This window comes from Leopardus geoffroyi, chromosome B3 (assembly GCF_018350155.1).
Source record: "Leopardus geoffroyi isolate Oge1 chromosome B3, O.geoffroyi_Oge1_pat1.0, whole genome shotgun sequence".
NCBI lineage: Eukaryota > Metazoa > Chordata > Mammalia > Carnivora > Felidae > Leopardus > Leopardus geoffroyi.
The window spans coordinates 100,719,808-100,743,677 of NC_059337.1; the positions used below are offsets into that span (position 1 = coordinate 100,719,808).

At 36.0% G+C, this 23,870-nt stretch overlaps 1 protein-coding gene across 6 annotated transcripts in view; it reads right to left on the minus strand.

The window, feature by feature from the left end:
- FERMT2 (FERM domain containing kindlin 2) overlaps positions 1-23,870 on the minus strand; it is an 84,316-nt gene that overhangs the window by 34,788 nt on the left and 25,658 nt on the right. For all 6 annotated transcript variants that reach the window (XM_045450992.1, XM_045450991.1, XM_045450989.1 and 3 more), the window contains exon 3: positions 15,853-16,086. In XM_045450992.1, the coding sequence (XP_045306948.1) occupies positions 15,853-16,086 (234 nt within the window). The remainder of the gene's footprint in view (positions 1-15,852; positions 16,087-23,870) is intronic.

Below are 23,870 nucleotides of genomic sequence, written 5' to 3' on the forward strand. Positions count from 1 at the left end.
AGAGGAACCAGAAGCAGACCCACATATAAGTAGTCAATTATCTTGGACAAAGGTGCCATGGCAATTCAAGAGGAAAAGAAAATCTTTTTTCAATAAACAGTGCTGAATGAGAGATTCATACATTAAATGGATCATAGACTTTAAAAAAGTAGACAAAGATTTCTTACATAGAACACACACATTCCACAAGAAATTGTCCTTTATTAAAAAACAAATAGGGGTGCCTGGGTGGCTCAGTCGTTTGAGCGTCCGACTTCGGCTCAGGTCATGATCTTGCAGTCTGTGAGTTTGCGTCTCAGGCTCTGCGCTGACAGCTCAGAGCCTGGGGCCTGCTTCAGATTCTGTCTCCCTCTCTCTCTGTTCCTCCCCTGATCACACTCTGTCTCTCTCTCAAAAATAAAATAAAAACATAAAAAAAAATCTGCTCTTTGAAGAATACTGTTAAAAAAAGGCAAGCTGTATATTGAGAGAAAATATTCACAAAACATATTACATATATTTGACAAAGGACTTGTATTTAAAATTTATACAGCTCAATAATAAGCAGACCAATGGGCCAAAGATTCGGATGAGCACTTCACCAAAGAATATATAATGGTCAAGAAGCACAGAAATACTCAACATTATCGGTCAGTGAAATGCAAGTTAAAACTGTGAGACATTATGTACCCACAGAGTAGCCAACATTAATAAGACTGATAATACCCAGTGTTGGTGAAGATGTGGGGAAGGAACTGAAACTCTCATACTCAGGTGGAGGGAATGGGAAACATTTCTGAAAACTGTTTGGCAGTTTCTTATAAACACACAACCCAACCATTCCACTTTGAGTTACTAACTGAAGAAATTAAAAGCACATATGTAACAGCTTTACTCATAAAAGCCAAAACTGGAAATAACCCAAATTGATAAACAAAATGTGGTATTTTCAGATCAGTGGAATACTACTCACACTTTGGAGCACAACTCGTGAGTAAAAAGGGAAAACTGATACCTACAATAACATGAATGTATCTCAAAATCATTACACTAAGTGGAAGAAGCCAACTAGAAAAGCACATATCCTACATAATTCCATACATAAAATTGCAAAAAATGACAACAAATCTCTAGTGACGGAGCAATTAAATGGTTGTCTGACTAAAGTTTGAGAGCTAATGCCAATATTCTCTATCCTGACTATGGTATCCTCAAATTGTATACTTTAAGTGGGTACAGTTTATTGTACACCAATTATACCAAAATTAGATTAATTAAAAAATAAAGAGTATAAAGAGGAGAGCCAAGGACAAACGAAAATGAAAAATGGAGCAGAAAGGAGGAGGACCGGTCTATGTATCTGGCAGCACTATGCTCACTGTATGTCAGGGTCTGAGTAGAACAGACGACGAAATACAAAAGGACCGCATAACCTGTGATGTTACAGACTGCTAAGTTACTGGATCAGAGTTTTATACGTGGCAGTTTGTCAGGAGCTCACAATATCCATTAGATTCAATCCAGTATTACAAAGTCAGGAAGCGTTTTGTTTGTAGGGGACCCGAAACTAGGAACGGAGCAGACGGGTGTAGAGCTGGTGAGACACAATCTGAGGCACAAGCGCACAGCCCAGCTAACCGAATCCTGATCTCAGTTCTACTACTTATTAACTGTGACTGTGGACAAGCTACTCAGCCTGCCAGCGTCTGAGTTTTCTCACCTGTGAAATAACAGTACCTCAGGAGGTGGTTGTGAAAATTAAATGATTGATACGGGGCCTGGCACATAACAAGTACTTCCTATTAGGTATTAATTTTTTCTCTAATTTTCTCTATTAAAAAATATACAATTATGGTAGAAATTTAAAAATTATAAAAGTGGTTGAGTCACTTAAAACCTATTCTTGAAAAATGGAGTATGACTATGTATATAAGTGATTATTTTAATAGATGTATAAAATTCCACTGTGTAAATGCAGTATAATTTAATGATTCTTCTAATACTGAACCTATGATAAATAATGACTTTACAAATATCTGTGTACATATTTTTCCACATTTTATTACTTCAAGAATTCACTAGAGTGGAATTACCAGATTAAAGGTTATAATAATTTTAAGGCAAAAGTGGAACAAGATGGGCATATGAGTTATTTTAAACTGGGCATTCCAGTTTATATGCAAACTGGAAAAACAGTGTATTTCCTTGTTTTAATTGACATTTATTTATTTACTAGTCATGTTGAACATCAAGAGTTTTTAGCCATTTTTATTTCCTTTGCTCACATTTCTATTAGGAGTCTTCAAATCAAAGTTAATCTGTATGTAAACTGCAAACCACACTGGACTTTCTTTTTCTGAAAGATGTATTTTATATATACCGTATCCCATGTTTAAAAAATAACTCCAAAAAAATCTTTTAGTAACTATATGGTTTTTTGGTTACTCTGTTGGTTATTTGAATTTTACTCTTAGGAACACTCTGGTACAAGTCATGTTTTTGTTTATTCTGTATTAACAGGCTATTTTCTGGGGAATGTTTTTCTGAAATACAAAAACAGAATTACCAGAAAAACTGTCCTGAACAGACATGTTACAAGAGAATAGGTGAACACAACTGTTCTTTAATTATTACTAAATTTGGGGGAAGTACATTTTAAGTACTAAGCAGCAGAAACCATGTTAAAAATAAATGCTTGTTCCTTAAGTTCTCTCTTTATCTAGAGAGGGAGAGAGTGAGTACAAGCAGGGGAGAAACAGAGAGAGGGAGAAAATCCCAAGCAGGCTCCATGTTGTCAACTAGGGCCAGAGGTGGGGCTCAAACTCAGGAGCCGTGAGAACATGACCTGAGCCAAAATCCAAGAGTCGGATGCTTAACTAACTGAACCACCCAGGTGCCCCAAACTCTGTCACTTTCTTAGAAGCTTCCAGGCATAGCTGATTTCTTTTTAAAGTTAGAAATATTGCAGCATATTGTTTAGCTAAAGTTACCCAGTTAAAAATCAGATTCTCTTCATTCTTGTATATTCAAGGTATAAAGTTTATCAACTTATCTTCCAATGCTGTTTTTGAAGTTTAATGGATTAGCACTAATTGCTATGATTATGTAGATTCAGAAATTCTTAAGATATTTCAAGTGTATCTTTTGAGCCATAGTTATCTTATTAATAGAACTGAATCACCATTTTCTAGAGTACTTTTAAAAGAAACAAGATTTAACATGCTAAGGGACCAAATCACTTATGAGTTGCATTTTCAGTTCTCAGTATACCCTCAGCTCTAAATGCCATCACTGCCATGGTGGGAGAAAACAAAGGCATTAGACAATCCCAAGCTTCTAAATAATCAGTTGACTACACTACTTCAGTATCAAGTGGGGGCAGGGTGGAGACGGTAACCTATCTCTCCACCCATTGGTTCCCTCAAAGTAAATCATGTGCTGGTACAGGGTGAAAAATCTAGAAAAGTCTAGAAGAACATACAATGAGTCACACCTGAGAGATAGGACATGCCTCTGTCACAATTCACCATAGTCAGGTTTAGTGGAAGAGGGGAAGGCAAGCATGTGTAATTTGAAAAGGCATCCCAAATGTTTCTGGCATGTCCCTTCTGCTTGAGAATCACTATACTACATGAGTCATCCTTTGAGATTTTTGTTCCTAGGTCATTTCCTGTCCAGTTCACAAACCAGCTATTAATGTTATTAGAAGAATGAATCCTGTTAAGTATAACTAGCTTTCTGCTCAGTCATAAGTATATAAAAAGGTTATAAGCATATAAGAAAATCATAACCATATGTGTCCAGGACAATTGCTTTGTGAAGTTAAAAATAATACTCATAATACACGCTTTGGTCATACCCCATACACTCTCAGTGACTCAGGGCTTCCAGCAGCTTGTTTTATAAAAACTCTAGGGATGGATGTTAACTAGACTTACTGAGGTGATCATTTTACAATGTATTCAAATATCATTATTTTATATATCTGAAACTAATGTTATATGTCAATTATATCTCAAAAAACATTAAAACAGGGTAGCCACTGGCTATACGTGAAGGTGGTTTTCATTTCGTTATAATGAAAAAGCAAAGTAAACCTACACCCTCCACATAAGATACTAATGATTTCATTCATATAGGAATTTAGGACTGATTTACTTACTGTGTCTTGTATCAAGAAAGACTAAACTGGTGAATTTTGAAATCTGAATCACATGTAAAAGTGGGCCAGGTGAAGAGCATAATTAATTAAAGTTTACACTTAAATATACCTGGAGAACTAGGAGATATTTTGTCTGGAGACTTTCTTGTTACACATCTGTATTGAGCTGGTGCATTAATTCTCACTCCTCTCCAAAATCATACAAAAAAAAAGATATATATATACATACATATAAAACATGTACTTATAAGGACAAAAAGAATGGGAGAAAACAGCACATAAAAAAGTCAGAAAAACTTGGGGAGACATAAGCCAGATTGGGAGAGTAGTCAATGATGTAACAAAGTGGAGAAAAATAAAATTAAGGGGTTTGCAAAAGGAGATACCAATGGGAAATACGCTGACTCACAGTACCAAACATCAAGCACTGAAAACAGACATGAAAAATGAATCCGGTCCCATAATGGATTAAACTTACCTCCTAGATACATGCCCTTTAGGATTTCTTAGAAGAGAATCTAAACAGCCCTAGGGAAAAATCTTTTAGATAGTGACATTTGATAAAGCTTACTCGGTAGCTAAATATCCTACAGAGGGGTGAGAAGCTAAACCTATTGGTATTTGTAGTGCCCCATTATTAAGTATATGAATGGACAATCAATGATTGATAGACATTTGATAAAGGAGTCTGTGGAGGGTTACAATTCTAGAGATAACTCCTTAAAATTTCTGTCCCTGGTTATACACAATCACACACTAATCTAGAGACTGCTGAGAAGAGACTGCAAATGGAATTAAGACTACTAATCATCTGATTTAAGGGAGATTATCCTGATTCTTTCTGTGGGTCCAATGTAATCATACGAGGCCAGCCAAACAGAACAGGAAGGCAGTAGAGTGAAGCACAGGAAAGAGGAGACAGAAGGGAGGGCCAGACAGATGTGAAGAGTAAGGACTAGACTTGCTATTGCTGGCTCTGAAAATGGAGGAAGGAAGCCACCTGTTAAGGAATTTGGGAGGACTCTAGAAGCTGAGAATGACCTCTCACAGACAACTAGGGGAAACCCTGGTCTCTACAGTCACATGGAACCAAATTCCACCATGAAGAATTCTTTCTCAGAGACTTCAGGAAGGAACACAGCCCTGCTAACACCTTACTTTCAGCTTTATAAGACTAACTAGAAGAGCCAGCTGAGCCGCACTGTGCTCAGACTCTTAACCTATGGGAACCATGAGCTAATAAATTTGTGTTGTTTTAAGCTGCTAAGGTTATGGTAAAATTTGTTATGGCAGCAATGGAATGAACTCACAGAGCTTCTAACATGAAAAAGACCTAATGAAAAGAAAAACAACTTGTGAAACCAGAGATAATGCAGAAAATAGAAGAACAAAACAAAACCTTCTTAAATACAGTTCTTAGTAAGACAATGACATCTATGACAGATGAATAGGATGTTATAAAGAACAGCTAAAGATTAAGAAAGATCTTAGGAGATGCAGTGAAAGCAGTTCAAAGAGGGAAATATATACTAATATATACCTCAAGAAATAAAAAAAGTCAAACAATCTAATCTTACACATAAAGGAACTAGAAAAAGAACAAAGCACAAGGTGAGTAGAAGGAAGGAAATAAAAATGAGAGCAGATATAAATGACACAGAGCCTAAAACAAAAGAAAACAAAACAAATATCAATGAAACAAAGAGGTGGTTCTCTGAAAAGATAAACAAAATTGATAAACCCTTAGACGCATCAAGAAAAAGAGAGAAAGGACCCAAATAAAAGCAGAAATAAAAGAGGAGAGGTAACAACCAATACAGTAGAAATGCAAAGAATTATGAGAGAATACTAAAATTATAGGCCAACAAACAACCTAGAAGAAATAGATAATTCCCAGGAAAATACGATCTTCTAAAACTGAATCAGGAAGAAACAGAAAATCTGAACAGACTACCTGTAACAAAAAATAAAACCTACCAAAAACCTACCAAAAAATAAAAGTCAGGACCAGATGGATTCGTGAATGAATTCTATGAAATATTTAAAAAAGAGTTAATACCTATTCTACTCAGAGTATTCCAAAAGTAGAAAGAGAGAAAGGTTCCAAATATATTCTATGAAGCCATATTACACAGATACCAAAAACAAAGACCCCACAAAAAAAACTACAGACCACTATCACTGATGAACAGATGCAAAACTCCTCAACAAAAACTACTTTCAACAATACATTAAAAGGATCATTCCCCATGATCAAGTGGGATTTATTATGGGGATGCAAGGATGGTTCAATATTCACAAATCAATCAACATGATACACCACATCAACAAAGCAAAGGATAAAAATCATATAATCACCTCAACTGATGTGGAAAAAGCATTTGACAAAATTCAACATCCATTCATGATACAACTCTCAACAAAGTGAGTGTAGACAGAACATACCTCAACATAATAAAGGCCATCTATGAAAAACCTATAACTAATATTATACTCAGTGGCAAAAAACTGAGAGCTTTTCCTCTAAGATCGGGAACAAGACAAGGATGTCTACTCTCACCACTTTTATTCAACAGAGTACTAGAAGTTCTAGAAACAGCAATCAAAAATAAGAGGCATCCATACTGGGTACAGAAGAGGTTAAACTGTCACTATTTGCAGATGGCATGATACTATACACAGAAAATCATAATGACTTTGACACATAACTACTAGAGGTAATCAGTAAAACTGTAGGATACAAAATTAATACCCAGAAATCAGTAGTGTTTCTATATATATTTCAATAATGAAATAACAGAAAGAGAAATTAAGAAAACAACTCTACCTAATAATTGCACCAAAAAGAATAAAATACCTAGGAATAAACTTAACCAAAGAGGTGAAAGACCTATACTCTGAAAACTATACAGTACTGATGAAAGAAACTGAAGATGACACAAACAAATGGGAAGATACTCCATGCTCACAGACTGGAAGAATTAATATTGCTAAAATGTCCATACTACCCAAAACAATCTAAAGAGTCAATGTAACCTCTATCAAAATGCCAACATCATTTTCACAAAAATAGAACAAATAGTACTAAAATTCGTATGTAACCACAGAAGACCCTAAATGGCCAAAACAATCTTGAGAAAGAAAAACAAAGCTGAAGGTATCACAATTCCAGATTTCAAGATACACTACAAAGCTGTAGTAATCAACACACTATGGTACTGGCATAAAAACAGATGCACTGATCAATGGAATAGAGAACCCAGAAATAAACCCATGCTCATATGGTCAATTAATCTGTGAAAAAGGAAGCAAAAGTGGGGGGGGGCAGCCTCTTCAATAAATGGTGCTGGGAAAACTGGATAGCTACATGTAAAAATAATAAAACTGGACTACTTTCTACACAAAAATAAACTCAAAATGAATTAAAGACCTACACGTGAGATCTGAAACCATAAAAATCCTAGAAGACAATGCAGGCATTCTCTGACAATGACCATAGCAATGTGAAGCAAGAGAAACAAAAGCAAAAAGGAGACTACACCAAAATAAAAAGCTTTCCACAGCAAAAGAAACCATCAACAAAACAAAAAGGCAACCTACCGAAAGGGAGAAGATATTTGCAAATGATTTATCCAATGAGGGGTTAACATCCAAAATATATAAAGAACTCATATAACTCAACACCAAAAAACAATCCAATTAAAAAATGGGCAGAAAACCATTCGAATAGACCTTTTCCGACATACAAATGGCCTACAGATGCATGGAAAGATGCTCAACGTCACTAATCTCCAGGGAAATGCAAATCAAAACCACAATGAGATATCACAGAACACCTAGTCAGAATGGCTAAAATCAAAAAGACAAACAACAAGTGTTAGCAAGGATATGGAGAACAAGGAACCCTCATGCACTGTTGGTGGGAATGTAAATTAGTATACTCACTGTGGAAATCAGTATGGAGTTTCCTCAAAAAATAAAAAATAGAACTACCATATGATCCAATAATTCCACTACAGGGTATTTACCCAAGAAAAATGAAAACACTAACTTGAGAAGATATATACACCCCTATGTTTATCTGCAGCATTACTTACAATAGCCAAGATATGGAAGCAACCTACATCCACTGATAGATAAACAGATAAGGAAGATGTGGAGTGTGTATGCATATATATTACACATTATATATCTGTGTACACACACACATACACACACACACACACACACAGAGAATATTATGCAGCCATAAAAAGGATGAGATCATCCATTTGCAACAACATTATGCTAAGTGAAATAGGTCTGAGAAAGTACAAATACCATATGATTTCACACATATGTGGAATCTAAAAAAAAACAAATCAATAAACAAAAATCAGAATCAGACCTAATAAATACAGAGAACAAACTGATGGTCGCCAGAGGGCAGGGGGTTGGGAGGGATGGGTAAAATATGTGAACAGTAGCGGGGGATACAATAGTATCATGTATAAACGTGCTGAATCACTATGTTGTACACCTGAAATTAACATTGTGTCAACTATACTCAAAAACTTAAAAAAAAAAAAAAAAAAATCTTGGGTATTAACAGTGGGAGAGGGAGTCCTTTTTGTTTTAATTCTTTTTTTCTTTTTGAGGTTTAACTTACATAAAATCCACAAATCTTAAGTGTATTCATGAATACCTGAGTAAGAAACATCCAGATAAAATAGAAAACATTGGAAATTTTAATTTGATAGTCACAATAAAAAATCCAATAGAAGACATGTTAAGTCAGGTAAAAGAATCAATCCAACAACAATGCCTAATCAATTACTAGTAACAGAGAGAACAGAGAAAATAAAAAAGAAGAATTAGGGCATATTACCATGAAATTTCAACATGGCAGAGAAAAGAAAAGATCCTGAAATTAGTTTCCAGAAGGGGAAAAACAGTTTACAAAAGGATGAAAATAAAAATTAAGAACACCATCAGGACTATTACTAGCAACACTGAAAGCCAACACACAACTTAGTAACACTTCCCAATTTTCAGGAAAAATAATTTTCAAACCAACAATTCTATCAAAGGACAAAATAATGTTAACATCTCAAAAATTTACATCCCATTCACTTTTTTCTTACTGTGCAGATGATACAGTCCACCAAAACAAGTGAACAAATCAATACTGGGGAAAATGCAAGGATTAAATATGAAAGAGAAGACATTGTGCCTGGACGATGGTAAAGGGAAGTCCTGGAGCCATGACTACACACTTGAGACTAGAAAACATCCACTTCAGATTGGAGCAGGAGTACTGAGCGGCTTCAGAGTTTGTCTAGGGGAAAAAAAAGGGGGGGGGGGGAGGGAGGAAGGAAGGAGTAGATGATATCATAGAGAATGTAGAATACAGAAGAATCAGCAACTGATACAGGTTGAAAACTAAGCAAATGATAAACAAGAAGGCATATGAGAGGATAAAGTACACGCTTTGGTTCACCAAGTAAAAATATATACCTTGTTGAAATAATGTAAATAGTAATTATTTAGTCAAAAATTATAATAGTTATGATAAGGGGGAAAAGAAACATTTCAGCAAAAAGAAGTGAACAGATATCTAAAGCTGATAAAATCAAGAAATAATGGTATATTATTTAGAATTATGGAATCAGGGGCACCTGGGTGGCTAAGCAGGTTAAGCATCCAACTTCAGCTCAGGTCATGCTCTTGTGGTCTGTGAGTTCGAGCCCCGCGCTGGGCTGGCTATGTGCTGACAGCTCAGAGCCTGCAGCTGGATTCAGATTCTGTGTCTCCCTCTCTCTGCCCTTCCCCCACTCACATTCTGTCTGTCTCTCAAAAATAAATAAACATTTAAAAAATAAAAAAATAAAAAAAAGAATTATGGAACCAAAAGTCAGAAACAATAAAAGAGTAGAAAGTGGCACTAATGTGAATAGGAGCTGGGGAGAAAGAGGGCAGAAAAGTGATTTTATAAGCCATTTTTTCTTTTTCACGTTTTAAAATTAGTGGTAGTTAACATAAAGTGTAGTATTAGTTTCAGGAACAGAATTTAGTGATTCATCAGTTACATACATACCTGGTACTCGTCACAAGTGCCCTCCTTAATATCCATCACCTATTTAACCCATTGCCCCCTCCCCAACCCTGTAAGTCCTTTTTGACTTTAACTCAATACAAAAGAGGCAGGAAAATACAACCCCTTACTAGCTATTAAAGGGGAAAAAAAGAAACTAACAGAAGCAGAAACAGTCTAATTTATGAAAATACTTTTCATTTGGTATCCTTTTTCTTCTATCTGAAAAACTTCCTATAACCTTTTCATGGTTCAGGTCTGCTGGTGATGTCTTTCACCTTTTGTCTACAGAAGTCTCAATTTTTGTCTTCATTTTAAAAAGATTTTGCAGTTGGGTAAAGAATCCTAGGTTTTTTCCTGCAATAATTTTCAGATGTCTTCCTATTGTCTTCTGGTTCATGTAATTTCAGAGAAGTCTGTTACTATTCTTTTATTTGTTCTTCTGTATGTTTTCTCTGTTAGCCTTTGAGGAATTTATCCTTATTCTGGTTTTCTGCAATTTAATTCTGATGTATCCTGGCATAGTTTTCTTTAGGTTTATTCTGTTCTAGGATCATTGCATTTCTTAGATCTGTGGGTTTATGGTGGGTTATGGTTTAAACCATCAGTTCTTCAAATAATTTGTGTCCCTTTCCCCAACTCCCATTCTTTGTGGGACTCTAGTTTCATGTATGTAGACCGATTAATCATTCTATGAGGCCAGCATTACTCTAATACCAAAAACCAAAGGCATTATAACTAAACCATAATAGGCTAATATCTATGCAAAAATCTTCAACAAAATATTAGCAAGTAGATTCCAACAATGCATAAAAAGAATTATACATTGTGACCCAGTGGGATTTATGCCAACCATACAAGGGTGGTTCAACATCCAAAAATCAACATAATTCATCTCATCAAAAGACTAAATTTAAAAAAAATCACGATTATACCAAAAGATGTAAAAAAAAAAAAAAAGACAAGGTCTAATACCCATTCATGATTAAAATCTCAGTAAATGAGCATAGAGGCACATTTCTCAACCTGATAAAGAATACCTACAAAAACCTTTTAGCTAAGGACACACTTAATGGTGATAAAGTTGGAAGTTTTCCCACTAAGATCAAGAGCAAGGCAATGATATCTCTCTTACCACCGCCTTTCAATATCTTACTTGAAGTACTAGCTAATGCAATAAGAACAGCGAATAAAAGGTATACAGACTGGGACGGAGAAGACTGTCTTTATTCACAGGTATGATCATCATCCCTATAGAAAATCTGAATGCATCAACAAAAACTCCTCAAATAATTATAGCAAGGTTGCAGGACAGATAGTAAAGGTACAAAAGTAAACTGCCTTCCTATATACCAGCAATGAACAAGTGGAATTTGAAATATAAAACATGATACTATTTTCTTAAGTATTTTTTAAAAATTTTTAAACATTTACTCATTGTTGAGACAGAGACAGAGAGACAGAGAGCATGCAGCAGAGGGGCAGAGAGAGAGAGGGAGACACAGAAACCAAAGCAGGCTCCAGGCTCTGAGCTGTCAGCACGGAACCCAATGTGAGGCCTGAACTCATGAACCGTGAGATCATGACCTGAGCCAAAGTCGGATGCTCAACCAACTGAGCCACCCAGGTGCCCCTAAAACATGATACTATTTACATTAATATACACAAAAAGAAGTACTTGTGTATAAATCAAACAAAATACGTATAAGACCTAAATGAGGAAAACTACAAAACTGTGATGAAAGAAATCAAGAAATAAATAAATGGAGAGATGTTCCATCTTCATGGATATGAACACGCAATACTGTTAAGATGTCAGCTCTTCTCAACTTGATCTACAGATTCAATGCGATCAAAATCCCAGGAAGTTATTTTATGAATACCAACAAATTCTAAGGTTTATGTGGAAAGGCGAAAGACCCAGAATAGTCAACACCATATCAAGAGAGAAGAACAAAGTTGGAAGACTGATGCTACATGACCTCGAGACACACTATAAAAGTAACATAATCAAGATAGGGTGCTACTGGAAAAAAAAAAAAAGCAAATAGATCAGTGGAACAGAAATACAGTGCCCAGAAATAGACCTATATAAATACAATCAACTGTTCTTTGACAAAAGAGCAAAGGCAATACAATGGAGGAAAGATAATTTTTCAATATATGATGCTAGAACAATTGGACATCCACGAGTAAAAAATAATTTAGACCCAGACTTTACACCCTTCACAAAAATGAACTCAAAATGGATCACAGTCCTAAGTGTACAATGAAAAACTATAAAACCCCTAAGTAACATAGAAAAAAATCTAGATGACCTTTGGTTTACTGATGACTTTTTAGATATGATGACAAAGGCATGATCCATGAAAGAAATAACTGATAAGCTAGACTTCATTAAAATTAAAATTTTCTGTTCTCTGAAAGAAACTGTCAGAGAATGGAAAGACAAACCAGACAGTGGAATATCTAATAAAGTACTGTTATCCAAAATACACCAACTCTTAAAATTCAACAATAAGAAAACAACCTGATTAAAAAATAGGCCAAAGGGGGCGCCTGGGTGGCTCAGTTGGTTGAGTGTCCGGCTTTGGCTCAGGTCATGATCTCTCAGTTCATGAGTTCGAGCCCCATGTTGTTGGGCTCTGTGCTGACAGCTCAGAGCCTGTAGCCTGCTTCGGATTCTGTGTCTCCTTCTCTCTCTCTCTCTGTCCCTCCCCTGCTCATGCTCTGTCTCTCCCTCAAAAAAAAAAAAAAAAAAAAAAAAAAAGGCCAAAGACCTTAACAGACACCTCACCAAAGAAGATGTACATATGGCAAATGAGCATATGAAAAGATGCTCCACATCTTATGTCATCAGGGAAATAAAAATTAAAACAATAAAATGTCACTGCACATTTATCAAAATGGCCACAATCCAGAACACTGATACCACCAAATGCTGGTAAGGACTCAGAACAATAAGAACTCTTACTCATTGCTGGCACGAATGCAAAATGGTACAGCTACTCTGGAAGACAGTTTGTGGCTTCTTAAACAACTAAACCTATTTTTACCATGTGATCCAACAATCACACTCCTTAGGATTTACCCAAAGGAGTTGAAAACATAGGTCCATACAAAAGCCTCCACACAAATGTTTATAGCAGCTTTACTTACTAACTACAAAACTTGGAAAATATCTAAGATACTCTTCAGTAGATAAGTGGAGAAATAAAGTGTGGTACATCCAGATAATGGGATATTACTCACTGCTAAAGAGAAATAAGCTATCAAGCCATGAAAAGATACGGAGGAAACTTAAATGCATATTACTATACAAAGGAAGCAATCTGAAGAGACTACATAGTGAATGACTCCAATTGTAGGATATTCTAGAAAAGGCAAAACTATGAAATAACTGTAAAGAGATTAGTGGCTGCTAAGGGTTGGGAGAGAGGGAAGGATGAATAGACAGAGCACAAAGGATTTTTAGGGCAGTGAAACTGCTCTGCATGATACTATGATAGACAAATGGCATTATACATTTGTCCAAACCCACAGACTGTATAACACCAAGAGTGAATCCTAGTGTAAGCCCTGAACTCTAGATGATAATGATGTGTCCAGTGTAGGCTTATCAACCGTGCCACTCGGGATGTTGACAGCGGGAGGTTATACATGTGTGGGGACACAGGGTAAATGGAACCCTCTGTACTTTCTGTTCAATTTTGCTATGAACCTAAAACTGCTCTAAAAACTAAAGGTTTTTCCCTTTTTTAAAAAATTTTTATTTTAGAGAGAGAGCACGCGAGCGAGGGGCAGAGGAGGAGAGAAAGAATACTAAGCAGGCTCCACACTCAACACAGAGCCCCCTACATGGGGCTTGATCCCACGACCCCAGGATCATGACCTGAGCATGTCAAGAGTCGGACACTCAACTGACTGAGCCACCCAGGTTCCCCTCCTCTAGTTTTTTAAAACACAAGAACTTTAGATGGCTAATACAGATACGAAAACATACTTAGCTTTATAAATTAAAATGAAATACTGTTATTTTTTCACTCAAAGAACCAAACACTAAAGCCCAACAATATTCAAGTGTTAGTGACATTTTGGGACAATGGATTTTCATATGTTGATGGTTGGAATGTAAATTGGTACAGCAGTCTGCCCCCTTATTCATGATTTTATTTTCCACAGTTTCAGTTAACTGTGGTCTGAAGCAGATGATCCTTCTTCTGACATATCATCAGAAGGTCAGCAGTAGCCTAACTCTATGTCACAATGCCTACATCATTTGCCACACTTCATCTCATCATGTAGGCATTTTCTCATCACAAGTGAAAATACAGGACAATAAGATACCTTGAGAGAGAAACCAATTCATAGGACATTTATTGCAGTATATCTTTATAACTGTTCTACTTTCTTATCTATTATTAATCTCTTATTGTGCCTGATTTATAAATTAAACTTTATCAAAGGTATGTATGTATAGGAAAAAGCATAATATATATAGAGGTACTACTATCTGTGGTTTCATTCTTCTGCCGGGGCACAAAATTGGGGGACTACTGTATAACCAACCACTTGAGAAACTCGTGCATACAAATACAAAACTGCAAAAAAAACAAAACAAAACAAAAACACCCACAGAGCAATGGCAGTAACATCTTGTTTATGGATATATATACACACACAAATATGGATAAATTCATGTGCATGTGTGTGTTAATGTATTTTTAAAAGTACTAGAGGAATACACAGTAACTTATGATACTGATAGCTTTGTGAAGGGAAATTATGAGAATGTGACTCAAAAAGTTAACCTATGTTATTATCACTTTTTAAAAAAAAGTTTTGCAAAATGGCAAAAATTTCAGGTATTAATTCTAAGATAACAGGAATTAGGTAATTTTTATATAATTCCTTACACTTTTCTGTATTTTATTTTTTCCAAAAAATTCCATTAAACATAAAAAAAACACTAATTTCAGTCATTAGATCAAAATAGTAATGTCCTAAAGCTCCCCTAAATCTATGCTACATCAGAATTATGTACCAGTGATAATGACAATAGTTCACATTTTCTCTGATCGTTGAATACTTTCTGTCATGACATAACTGGGTCAGCCAAAAATAATCCACATTTCATTTCAGAAGGCATAAAGAGAATTACTATAAGACAGTTCAAGTTGTAGACTGCTTAAGGAAGACAATACTCATAGTCATTTCCTTAAGAGCTGTGTCAGGACCTTCAGTGAAAGAAGTGACACAATCTGCCTGAATCACTAAAATCAAAAGGAGACTTACATGAAAGAAAACAATGCAAAATATACACTCTGAAAATAATGCCTTTTTTCTTCTCCTTCCCAAGAAATAAATTAAGTCATCAGAATGAAGTGTTACATAATAATACATACCTGATACACTTCTAGTAAGTCAAGAGCCTATGTTAGACTCCTCCTGATCCATCTTACCTCAACTATTTATCTTAAAGGAATACAAAACTTTAAAGAATAAAGTGAAAAATGAACACACATATACAAAGATAGATAGCTCACCCCAATCCCTATTCCATGAAATAAGCTAAGGGTCAATATCAGTCATATATATGTCACACAACTCATAATTTCAAGAAGAATTTAATACTTACTAAAAGTCTTACAGATGTCAGAAACAGCTTTGAAGACTCTATCAGAGAAATTCACTTTCACCTTCACATACTTCATGTTGGGAAGTTGTAGGCGGAGAAGTTTGTGCTGGGGGGTGAACTGAAGCTTGGCATCTGCCTGAATGCCGTACTTATCCAAGGTCCAATGTGTTTTAAGAAGCCAAGTTTTCTTCTTTTCCCACCAGAGAGCATGGTCAGACCAATCTTTTTTTACGTCTATAAAAAAACAAGCAATAAATAAAACACTTAAAAAAAATCACTAAGATTACCTTAAGAGAAATTACAGGAGGAAAACTAAATTGGGTGTTTAATACAAGCAACTAATTAAATACTAAATGTCTTTATGTGATAGGTACAAAAGAAATAATAAATAGCTGAGAAAACACCCTCTGCCTATGAAAGGCCATGAACAAGGTGGCTGAGGCCATATACAGGATAACTAATAATGCTTACATCAGGTGCAATATGGGACACACAGCATGAAGAGTGACACTAGAGTCACTCAGAGAACAAGGAGAACCCTGGGGACTAGACTCGGAAAAATTAATGAGGTGGAGTTGGTAGGTTCTGAGCCCAGCTTTGAGGAATGGACACTATTCTGATAGGGCAGGTGAGAAGGCTGAGGTTTGTTTATGAGGCTGCAGATGTGTGCTCAAGTGCATAAGGAGTACTGAAGAGTAAGATGCGGAATCAAAGTGAACAAAAACGAATATCCTAGGTGAAGAAGAGCATGCGAAACAAAACCCATGAGTAAGAGAAAACAACAACAAAACCCAAGAAACTATATCCCAACCATAAAGGCTGTCCCAAATACATTCCAAGTAACTTGCAAGTTACACTGACCCAACTCCCTCCACCATATTTTGATACAAGCATAACAGAAAACATTAATACCTGTTAAACTATTTTACAGCCTTCTGCAATTATATTAGATGAAATCAAATTAAGGAATAAACACAAGATCTGGCTTCCCTCAATAAAGCAGATCATAACAAAAAACCTGCAAAATAAAATCCAACCTCAGCTAGTTTTTATTTTTTTTAATGTTTATTTATTTTTGAGACAGAGAGAAACAGCATGAACAGGGGAGGGGCAGAGAGAGAGGGAGACACAGAGTATGAAGCAGGCTCCAGGCTCTGAGCTGTCAGCACAGAGGCCAGCGTGGGGCTCGAACTCACGGACCGTGAGATCATGACCTGAGCCAAAGTTGGACGCTTAACTGACTGAGCCACCCACGCACCCCTTCAGCTAGTTTTTAAATAGCAATAAAAGTAGAGACTTTTTAGATCACTTATGCATTGAAGTAGGAACTAAAAATGGGGACAGGATATTTCAAAAAAAGAGTAGCCAAACAAAGCCTTCCAGGGGAAGAAAAAAACCTGGAAAATAACATTCTTGCAAGTAAAAACAAAAGCTATTATTATAAAAAGCTCATTTTAATACAGATTTTAAAAAGCATTGGTCAACTTTAAAAACACGAGCTTAAAAGCATATACTAGTATGAAACTCTTTTTTTAAAAAAAGGCTTATTTATTTTTAAAGAGAGAGAGAGCACAAGCGGGAAAGGGGCAGAGAGAGAGAGGGAGACAGAGAATCCCAAACAGGCTCTGTGCTGACAGCACAGACACGGGGCTCAAACCCACGAACGAGTGCACAAACAATGAGATCATGACCTGAGTCAAAATCAAGAGTCAGGCACTTAACTGGGCCACCCAGGCACCCCAAATATGGAACTTTTTAAAAACACAACTTGTATACCTGAAAGCCTCATGTAGTAAAAAATAAAATTTCCACATTGAATATGTGCTTAGAAACACCTTCTCTAATGGTAAAACTTACATGATTGAACTACTCATTGTGAAAGAAAACACATCACAAGTGGAGAAAGACTTTCAATTCTCTAGATGTTAAAAAAAATCCATTAGTAAGTACTTTAATGGGAGAACTATAGTTACTTGCAAGATTATATTGCCATTTTGAAATTTTGGGAAATTTGGGAAAACCCAATCATGTTATTTGAAGTTTGGCTGTGGAAATATATGTAACTCCTGTCTTATAAGCACTCACTTGTATCTTAAATTATTTTCCAGCACAGGATTTGTCAATTAACTTTTAGAAACCGCAAATCTGATCCAGCTCACAGAAAATCACCAAGGTTGGGACCTTTTCATTTACTGTGAGATAAATTGTCACACGTTATAGACAGTTTACTTTTCTCTTCCTGAATAGAGAACCTAAGGCAGAAAAAGATAACCTGCAAAGAATAAACCGAGTTGAGTAAGGCTGAACTGAACTAATGATAGGCAGGCATACAATACCTTCTTCCCCATACCTCAGTCCATTCGCTATATTGTACTCTGATGCCAATGTCAACCATTAAGGAAGCCTTATCTCCCACTGGGGAGAGAAGGGAAGAAAAAACCGTACCCTACTAATTACAGCAATAGTCTGCAAACACAGACTTCTATCATTTGGCTTCCCCCAAAAGGCAAACCTGAGATGAGTACTTTGAGGGGAAGCACACTTGAGGGGATTAACAACAGTAGACGGATGGAGAAAAGTCTATTAAGGGTTCATTGACTGCTGTGGATAACTGGAGTTCAGTCGTGCTAGAGACCCTCCGAGGAATTATGTAGAACATGCCTAAGAATTGTCCCCACTAAGAAAAGAGAAGCTGGGGTATCTAACCACTTTCTTGGTTAAAGACTGCTCCCAGAGCCATTAAATTCCTAGTACTTTCCAGCTGTCATGCTGGCCACCATTCACTCAGGCAGAGCAAACTCACAAAGCCCCAAATATCTGTATCAGGACTTCTACAGAAAAACTTTGTAGGCCCCTGATGAGATGAAAATGTCAACTTTGCAGTAAGTAGTCTTCAAACTCTAACCCCAGAAACAGGTACCTCCCCTGATCTTCCTCTTTAAGAATTTGACCCTCCCCATCTATTCCACCTCCCTTTCTCACAACAAAGGAGCAGCCCACCTGCATCCATCAAGAATAAACGTAGATAAGATCCAAAGATTATGTACTAGACATCCTATGAGTAGACTAAGTTCACCTATAGAAGAAAATCTTATTGACTGGTAAGAGCACTCTTTTTTTTTATCCACAGAAAATGTGATTAACAACAAAGAAAAAATTACACAAAATAAAAGCAGAAACAGGACACCAAAAAAGATCTGAAGTGTCAACAGTGCACATGCCAAGAGACAAAAACCGAGAAAAGCAGGCATTCTGACAGCAAAAATAGTAGACATGTTGGAAGATGGGATGGATGGACCCTGGGAGACTGTGACATAATGTTCAAACAGGATTTTTGGTAGCATTCTTAAACACCAGGAACCTAATTGGCTTTAATTATAGGGTAATTGCTACTACAGAATAAGAACAAACAGCATCCATAAAATATTACTTCAACAAATATCCACTAAACAAATACAGTGTGCCAGAGGTACTGTTCTAGTACTACAGACACAGTGATGCTAAGAACAAAGTCCTGGCATCTGTGAAGAAGGCCAATATAGTAGAGGGAGGCAGTGAAGAAAATAGGTAGGAGATGACATCAGAGAACTAGTCAGGAGCCTTGTAGGTTATAAAGTGGTGTAACTTTTATTATGAGGATGAGAGAAGCCACTAGAGCAGGGGCTTTCAGCCTGATATTAGAATTATCTGAGCAACTATTCAAATATACTAATGCCTGGACCCAGCCAAACCATTCTTGGTGTGTGTCTAGAAACTGGTTTTAAGCAGGGGAGTGTTAAGTTTCAAAATCTTTACTGATAATTTTGAAGAAATGCAGAGGTACAGGTGTGCAAATTGAGAGTGACACTGAGAGACTGGGTAAGAAATTAATGTGGGAGTGGAAATGATGAAAGTCTGAGTGCAATGGCTGGGCAGTGAGGAAACAGTAATAAGGAATACAGAGAGCTTTTCCTGAGTATTTTGTTACAGTAAGGAGCACAATAATGGATGGCAGATGGACAGAAAGGGATGGCAAGTCCAAGGAGTATTTTTAGTTTTGTTTTTAAGAAGGGAAAGCTGTTACATATCATTTAAACAGAGACTGGAATAATCCTGTGAAGCTCAAAATACATGAACAATGACCATCATTCCTTAATTTCTTCTTCAACAGTCACTGCGTCACAGTTTGACTTCAAAACTTTTTAGAGACTTGACTGAGCTCTCTTAAATACGCAAAACAATGTTTTCTCACCTTCTAGAAAATCTTCCTTTGGTGTTGGCTTTGTATTATACTATGTATCCTACTTTGAAACTAATATCTACACGTCAAGTCCCACAACTGGCTTGTGATATCCCCTAGGATATCACAAGAATATTGCTATTCTATTCAGAAGCAGCAAAGACAAATTTTATACACTGATCAGAATCCTGAGAAAAATGATATTATACCAATTGAGAAACATTCACCAAGGCAAGCATAAGAGCCAACTGTAAAACTGAACAAATTTCGTGTGTTTGTGTGTAAAGCAGTGTATCTTGGTGCAACAGCTCTCGAAAGTACTTAAGTTATCTAGTACATTACAGTACAGCTGGTCTCTACAGTGACAAGTTAAACCATAACATATGCAACTGTGACTGCCATAAACACTATGTGCGCAAGGGTAGATTTCACACAACACATATGTTTATATATTCCTCCAATTAAAGACTGAGTAGAAGCATAAAAACCTTATGTTGATTTTATTTATTTATTTATTTATTTATTTGAGAGAGAGAGAGAGAGAGAGAGAGAACAAGAACTCAGGGGAGGGGTAGAGGGAGAGAGAGAAAATCTTAAGCAGACTCTATGCCCAGCATGGACTGACTCGGGGTTGACTCGGGGGTTGATCCCAAGACTGTGAGATCATGACATGAGCTGAAATTAAGAGTCGGACACTTAAACTGACTGAGCCACCCAGGTGCTCCTATGCTGATTATAAAAGTAAAATGGACATCTATAAATAATTCTGAATAAATAATGAAAAGCAAATGAAAATGCTATTGATTAGTAAAATAATGGTTTATTGTTTTGTGTGGTATTAGATTTATAAAGAAACATTTGCATAATCTGAAACTTTAGAACAACTTTCCATGTATGTAACTCCCTTCTACATCAAAATCTAGGCCCTGCACCAAGTTCAAAACAAACATTTCTGATTTTTCAGAATGGCAGCCTTGGTGTTTCAAACACAGCATCAGACAACTGAATGTAACACACACACACACACACACACACACACACACAGGAATAATTGGCCTAGTACTTGCCACGCATGGGAGGAGTTAGCAAGCATCACCATAAACGGACTTGTTTTATCAGCATTATAAAACCATTCAAGGGATAGATCACGCTCAACCACGTTCTAATGGTCAATTTTTCCAATGTTACAATTTTCAGCTATGTTCTAGGTATAGTGTAACCACCTCCTTTTATTTGGTATATTGTGATTTTATTTATTTTTTATGACTTAAAAAAATTAAATGTTTTCTTATAATTTTTCTCAATTTAAAAAATTTTTTACAACTCATAAAATTTTTACATAATTCAAACTTTCATATCAGTTACAAATATGGTACAAAGACCTTCCCCCCCACCGAACCATTCATTCATTCATTCATTCATTCATTCATTCATTTTACCCTTTTAGAAAAGTTTATTTATTTAATGTCTACACTCAATGTATAGATGTACAGGGGCTCAAACTCATGATCCCAAGGTCAAGAGTCACATGCTCTTCAAACTGACCTGCCAGGCACCCCTATTTAACATATTCTTTTTTTTTTAATTAATTAATTTTTAAAATTTTATTTTTAAATTTACATCCAAGTTAGTTAGCACATATGGTATACTGTGATTTTAAATTTTGTATCTAGATAGTCAGAAGCAACATACCACAAATACAAACCTTCTCAGAAAAAAAACCTAAGGGAAAATATACAATAAAGTCACTGTTTTCTTTTTTTAGGGGACAAAACATTATTCATCAATTTTGCCTTTTTAATAATTTTTTAGAATTCAAGAACTATTTTTAATTTCATATACCCAATAAAGGTCTTCTATAATAAATTTTATTAGTATGTGCTGATTTTTCAAAATATTTTGCCAACATTGAATAATGTATAGAATTGTTGAATCACTATGTTGTACACCTGAAACTAATATAACAGTGCACATTAATTATACTGGAATTTAAAATAAGCTTTTTATTTAAATTAATTAATTAATTAAAAAAAACACATTTTGCCAGGATTCTGGAAAGAATTACTCCTGTATTCCTTATTTAATTTTTTAAAATGTTTTATTTATTTTTAAGACAGAGAGAGAGACAGAGCATGAGTGGGGATGGGGCAGAGAGAGAGAGGGAGACACAGAATCTGAAGCAGGCTCCAGGCTCTGAGCTGTCAGCACAGAACCCGATAAGGGGCTCAAACTCATGACCTGTGAGATCATGACCTGAGTGGAAGTCGGACGCTCAACCGACTGAGCCCCCGGGCGCCCCTATTCCTTCCTTATTTAAAAGATCCAATCATGTTGTGCTCTGTTACACATAAAAATAACACTATTTGCTAGGCATGCAAATTCATATCATTAAAATCGCAAATGGCTACAACACTAACTGAATCAATATAAATCTTCCTCCTTGACTGTAACAGAATGCTCAAATTCATGTAGTTGAGTATTTATCCTACAAAGACACCACATGTATATTCTAAGGAACAGAAGGCTTAGGGTTTCATTATTGGGGTGCTAAGTATACAAATATTGCTTATTCTACCAAATGGCTTTGAGGCATTCATCAGCTCCATGAGTCACAAAAGAAAAGCAAATATTTCAAATGCTTTCTGCTACAGAAAATATGGGGGCGCCTGGGTGGCGCAGTTGGTTGAGCATCCAACTTCAGCCAGGTCACGATCTCGCGGTCTGTGAGTTCGAGCCCCGCGTCGGGCTCTGGGCTGATGGCTCAGAGCCTGGAGCCTGTTTCCGATTCTGTGTCTCCCTCTCTCTCTGCCCCTCCCCGTTCATGCTCTGTCTCTCTCTGTCCCAAAAATAAATAAACGTTGGAAAAAAAAATTTATCAAGAAAATATGTCCCTCTTTATGCAATGACAGCTATCTTACACTCTAGAAAATATGAACAGAGAAAGGGGATACACTATTAACACACTATTTAATCTTGTCCTAATAGGGCTACAATTCCTTCTTGACCATTTTGATATGCAATTCTAAAACGCAACTATTTACTTTCATTTTAAAAAAATTTTAGGGGCACCTAGGTGGCTCAGTCAGTTAAGTGTCTGACTCTTGATTTTGGCTCAGGTCATGCTCTCATGGTTCGTGGGTTTGAGCCCTGCATCAGGTTCCACGCTGACAGCAGGGAGCCTCCTTGGGATTTTCTCTCACTCCCTGCGCCTCTCCTGCCTCTCCTGCTCACGTGCTCTCTCTCTCTCTCTCTCTCTCAAAATAAACTATGTATAAAAAAATAATAAATGAAATAAAAAATTAAAAATTGTAATTGTTTAAAAGTAAAAACAAAAAGCCAAATAGAAAGTTAACTGAATTAACTTATTCAAGTACTCACATTTTAAAAATAAGTAACTAATTAGTAACAGTTTGAAATAAACAGGAAACAAGATGTTACTTTTAAGTAGCTTAGATTTCTAGTTGCATATTTACGAAATAATATTCATTCAGGAAGGAAATACAAAATTTGTTTAGCATTCTCATAACTTCCATAAACCAGAAGCAAAGTTTACATTAGATAATCTTTGCTAAATCAACATTTTATTTTAAATTATAAGTACACAGACACTTGCTGGGCACATGCCTTATTTTTTGTAAACAGATATTTTTCTACTGCGCAAATATTATATACACTTTCTGCTGTTTCCTTTTGTTTTGGGATCCTCTTAAAACCCCAAATTAGGTGGTAATAACTACTGCATGTCAAGAATTTACCCTGTCTTTACTGATGGCAAAGAACTCTTCGATCCTAGTAAGCT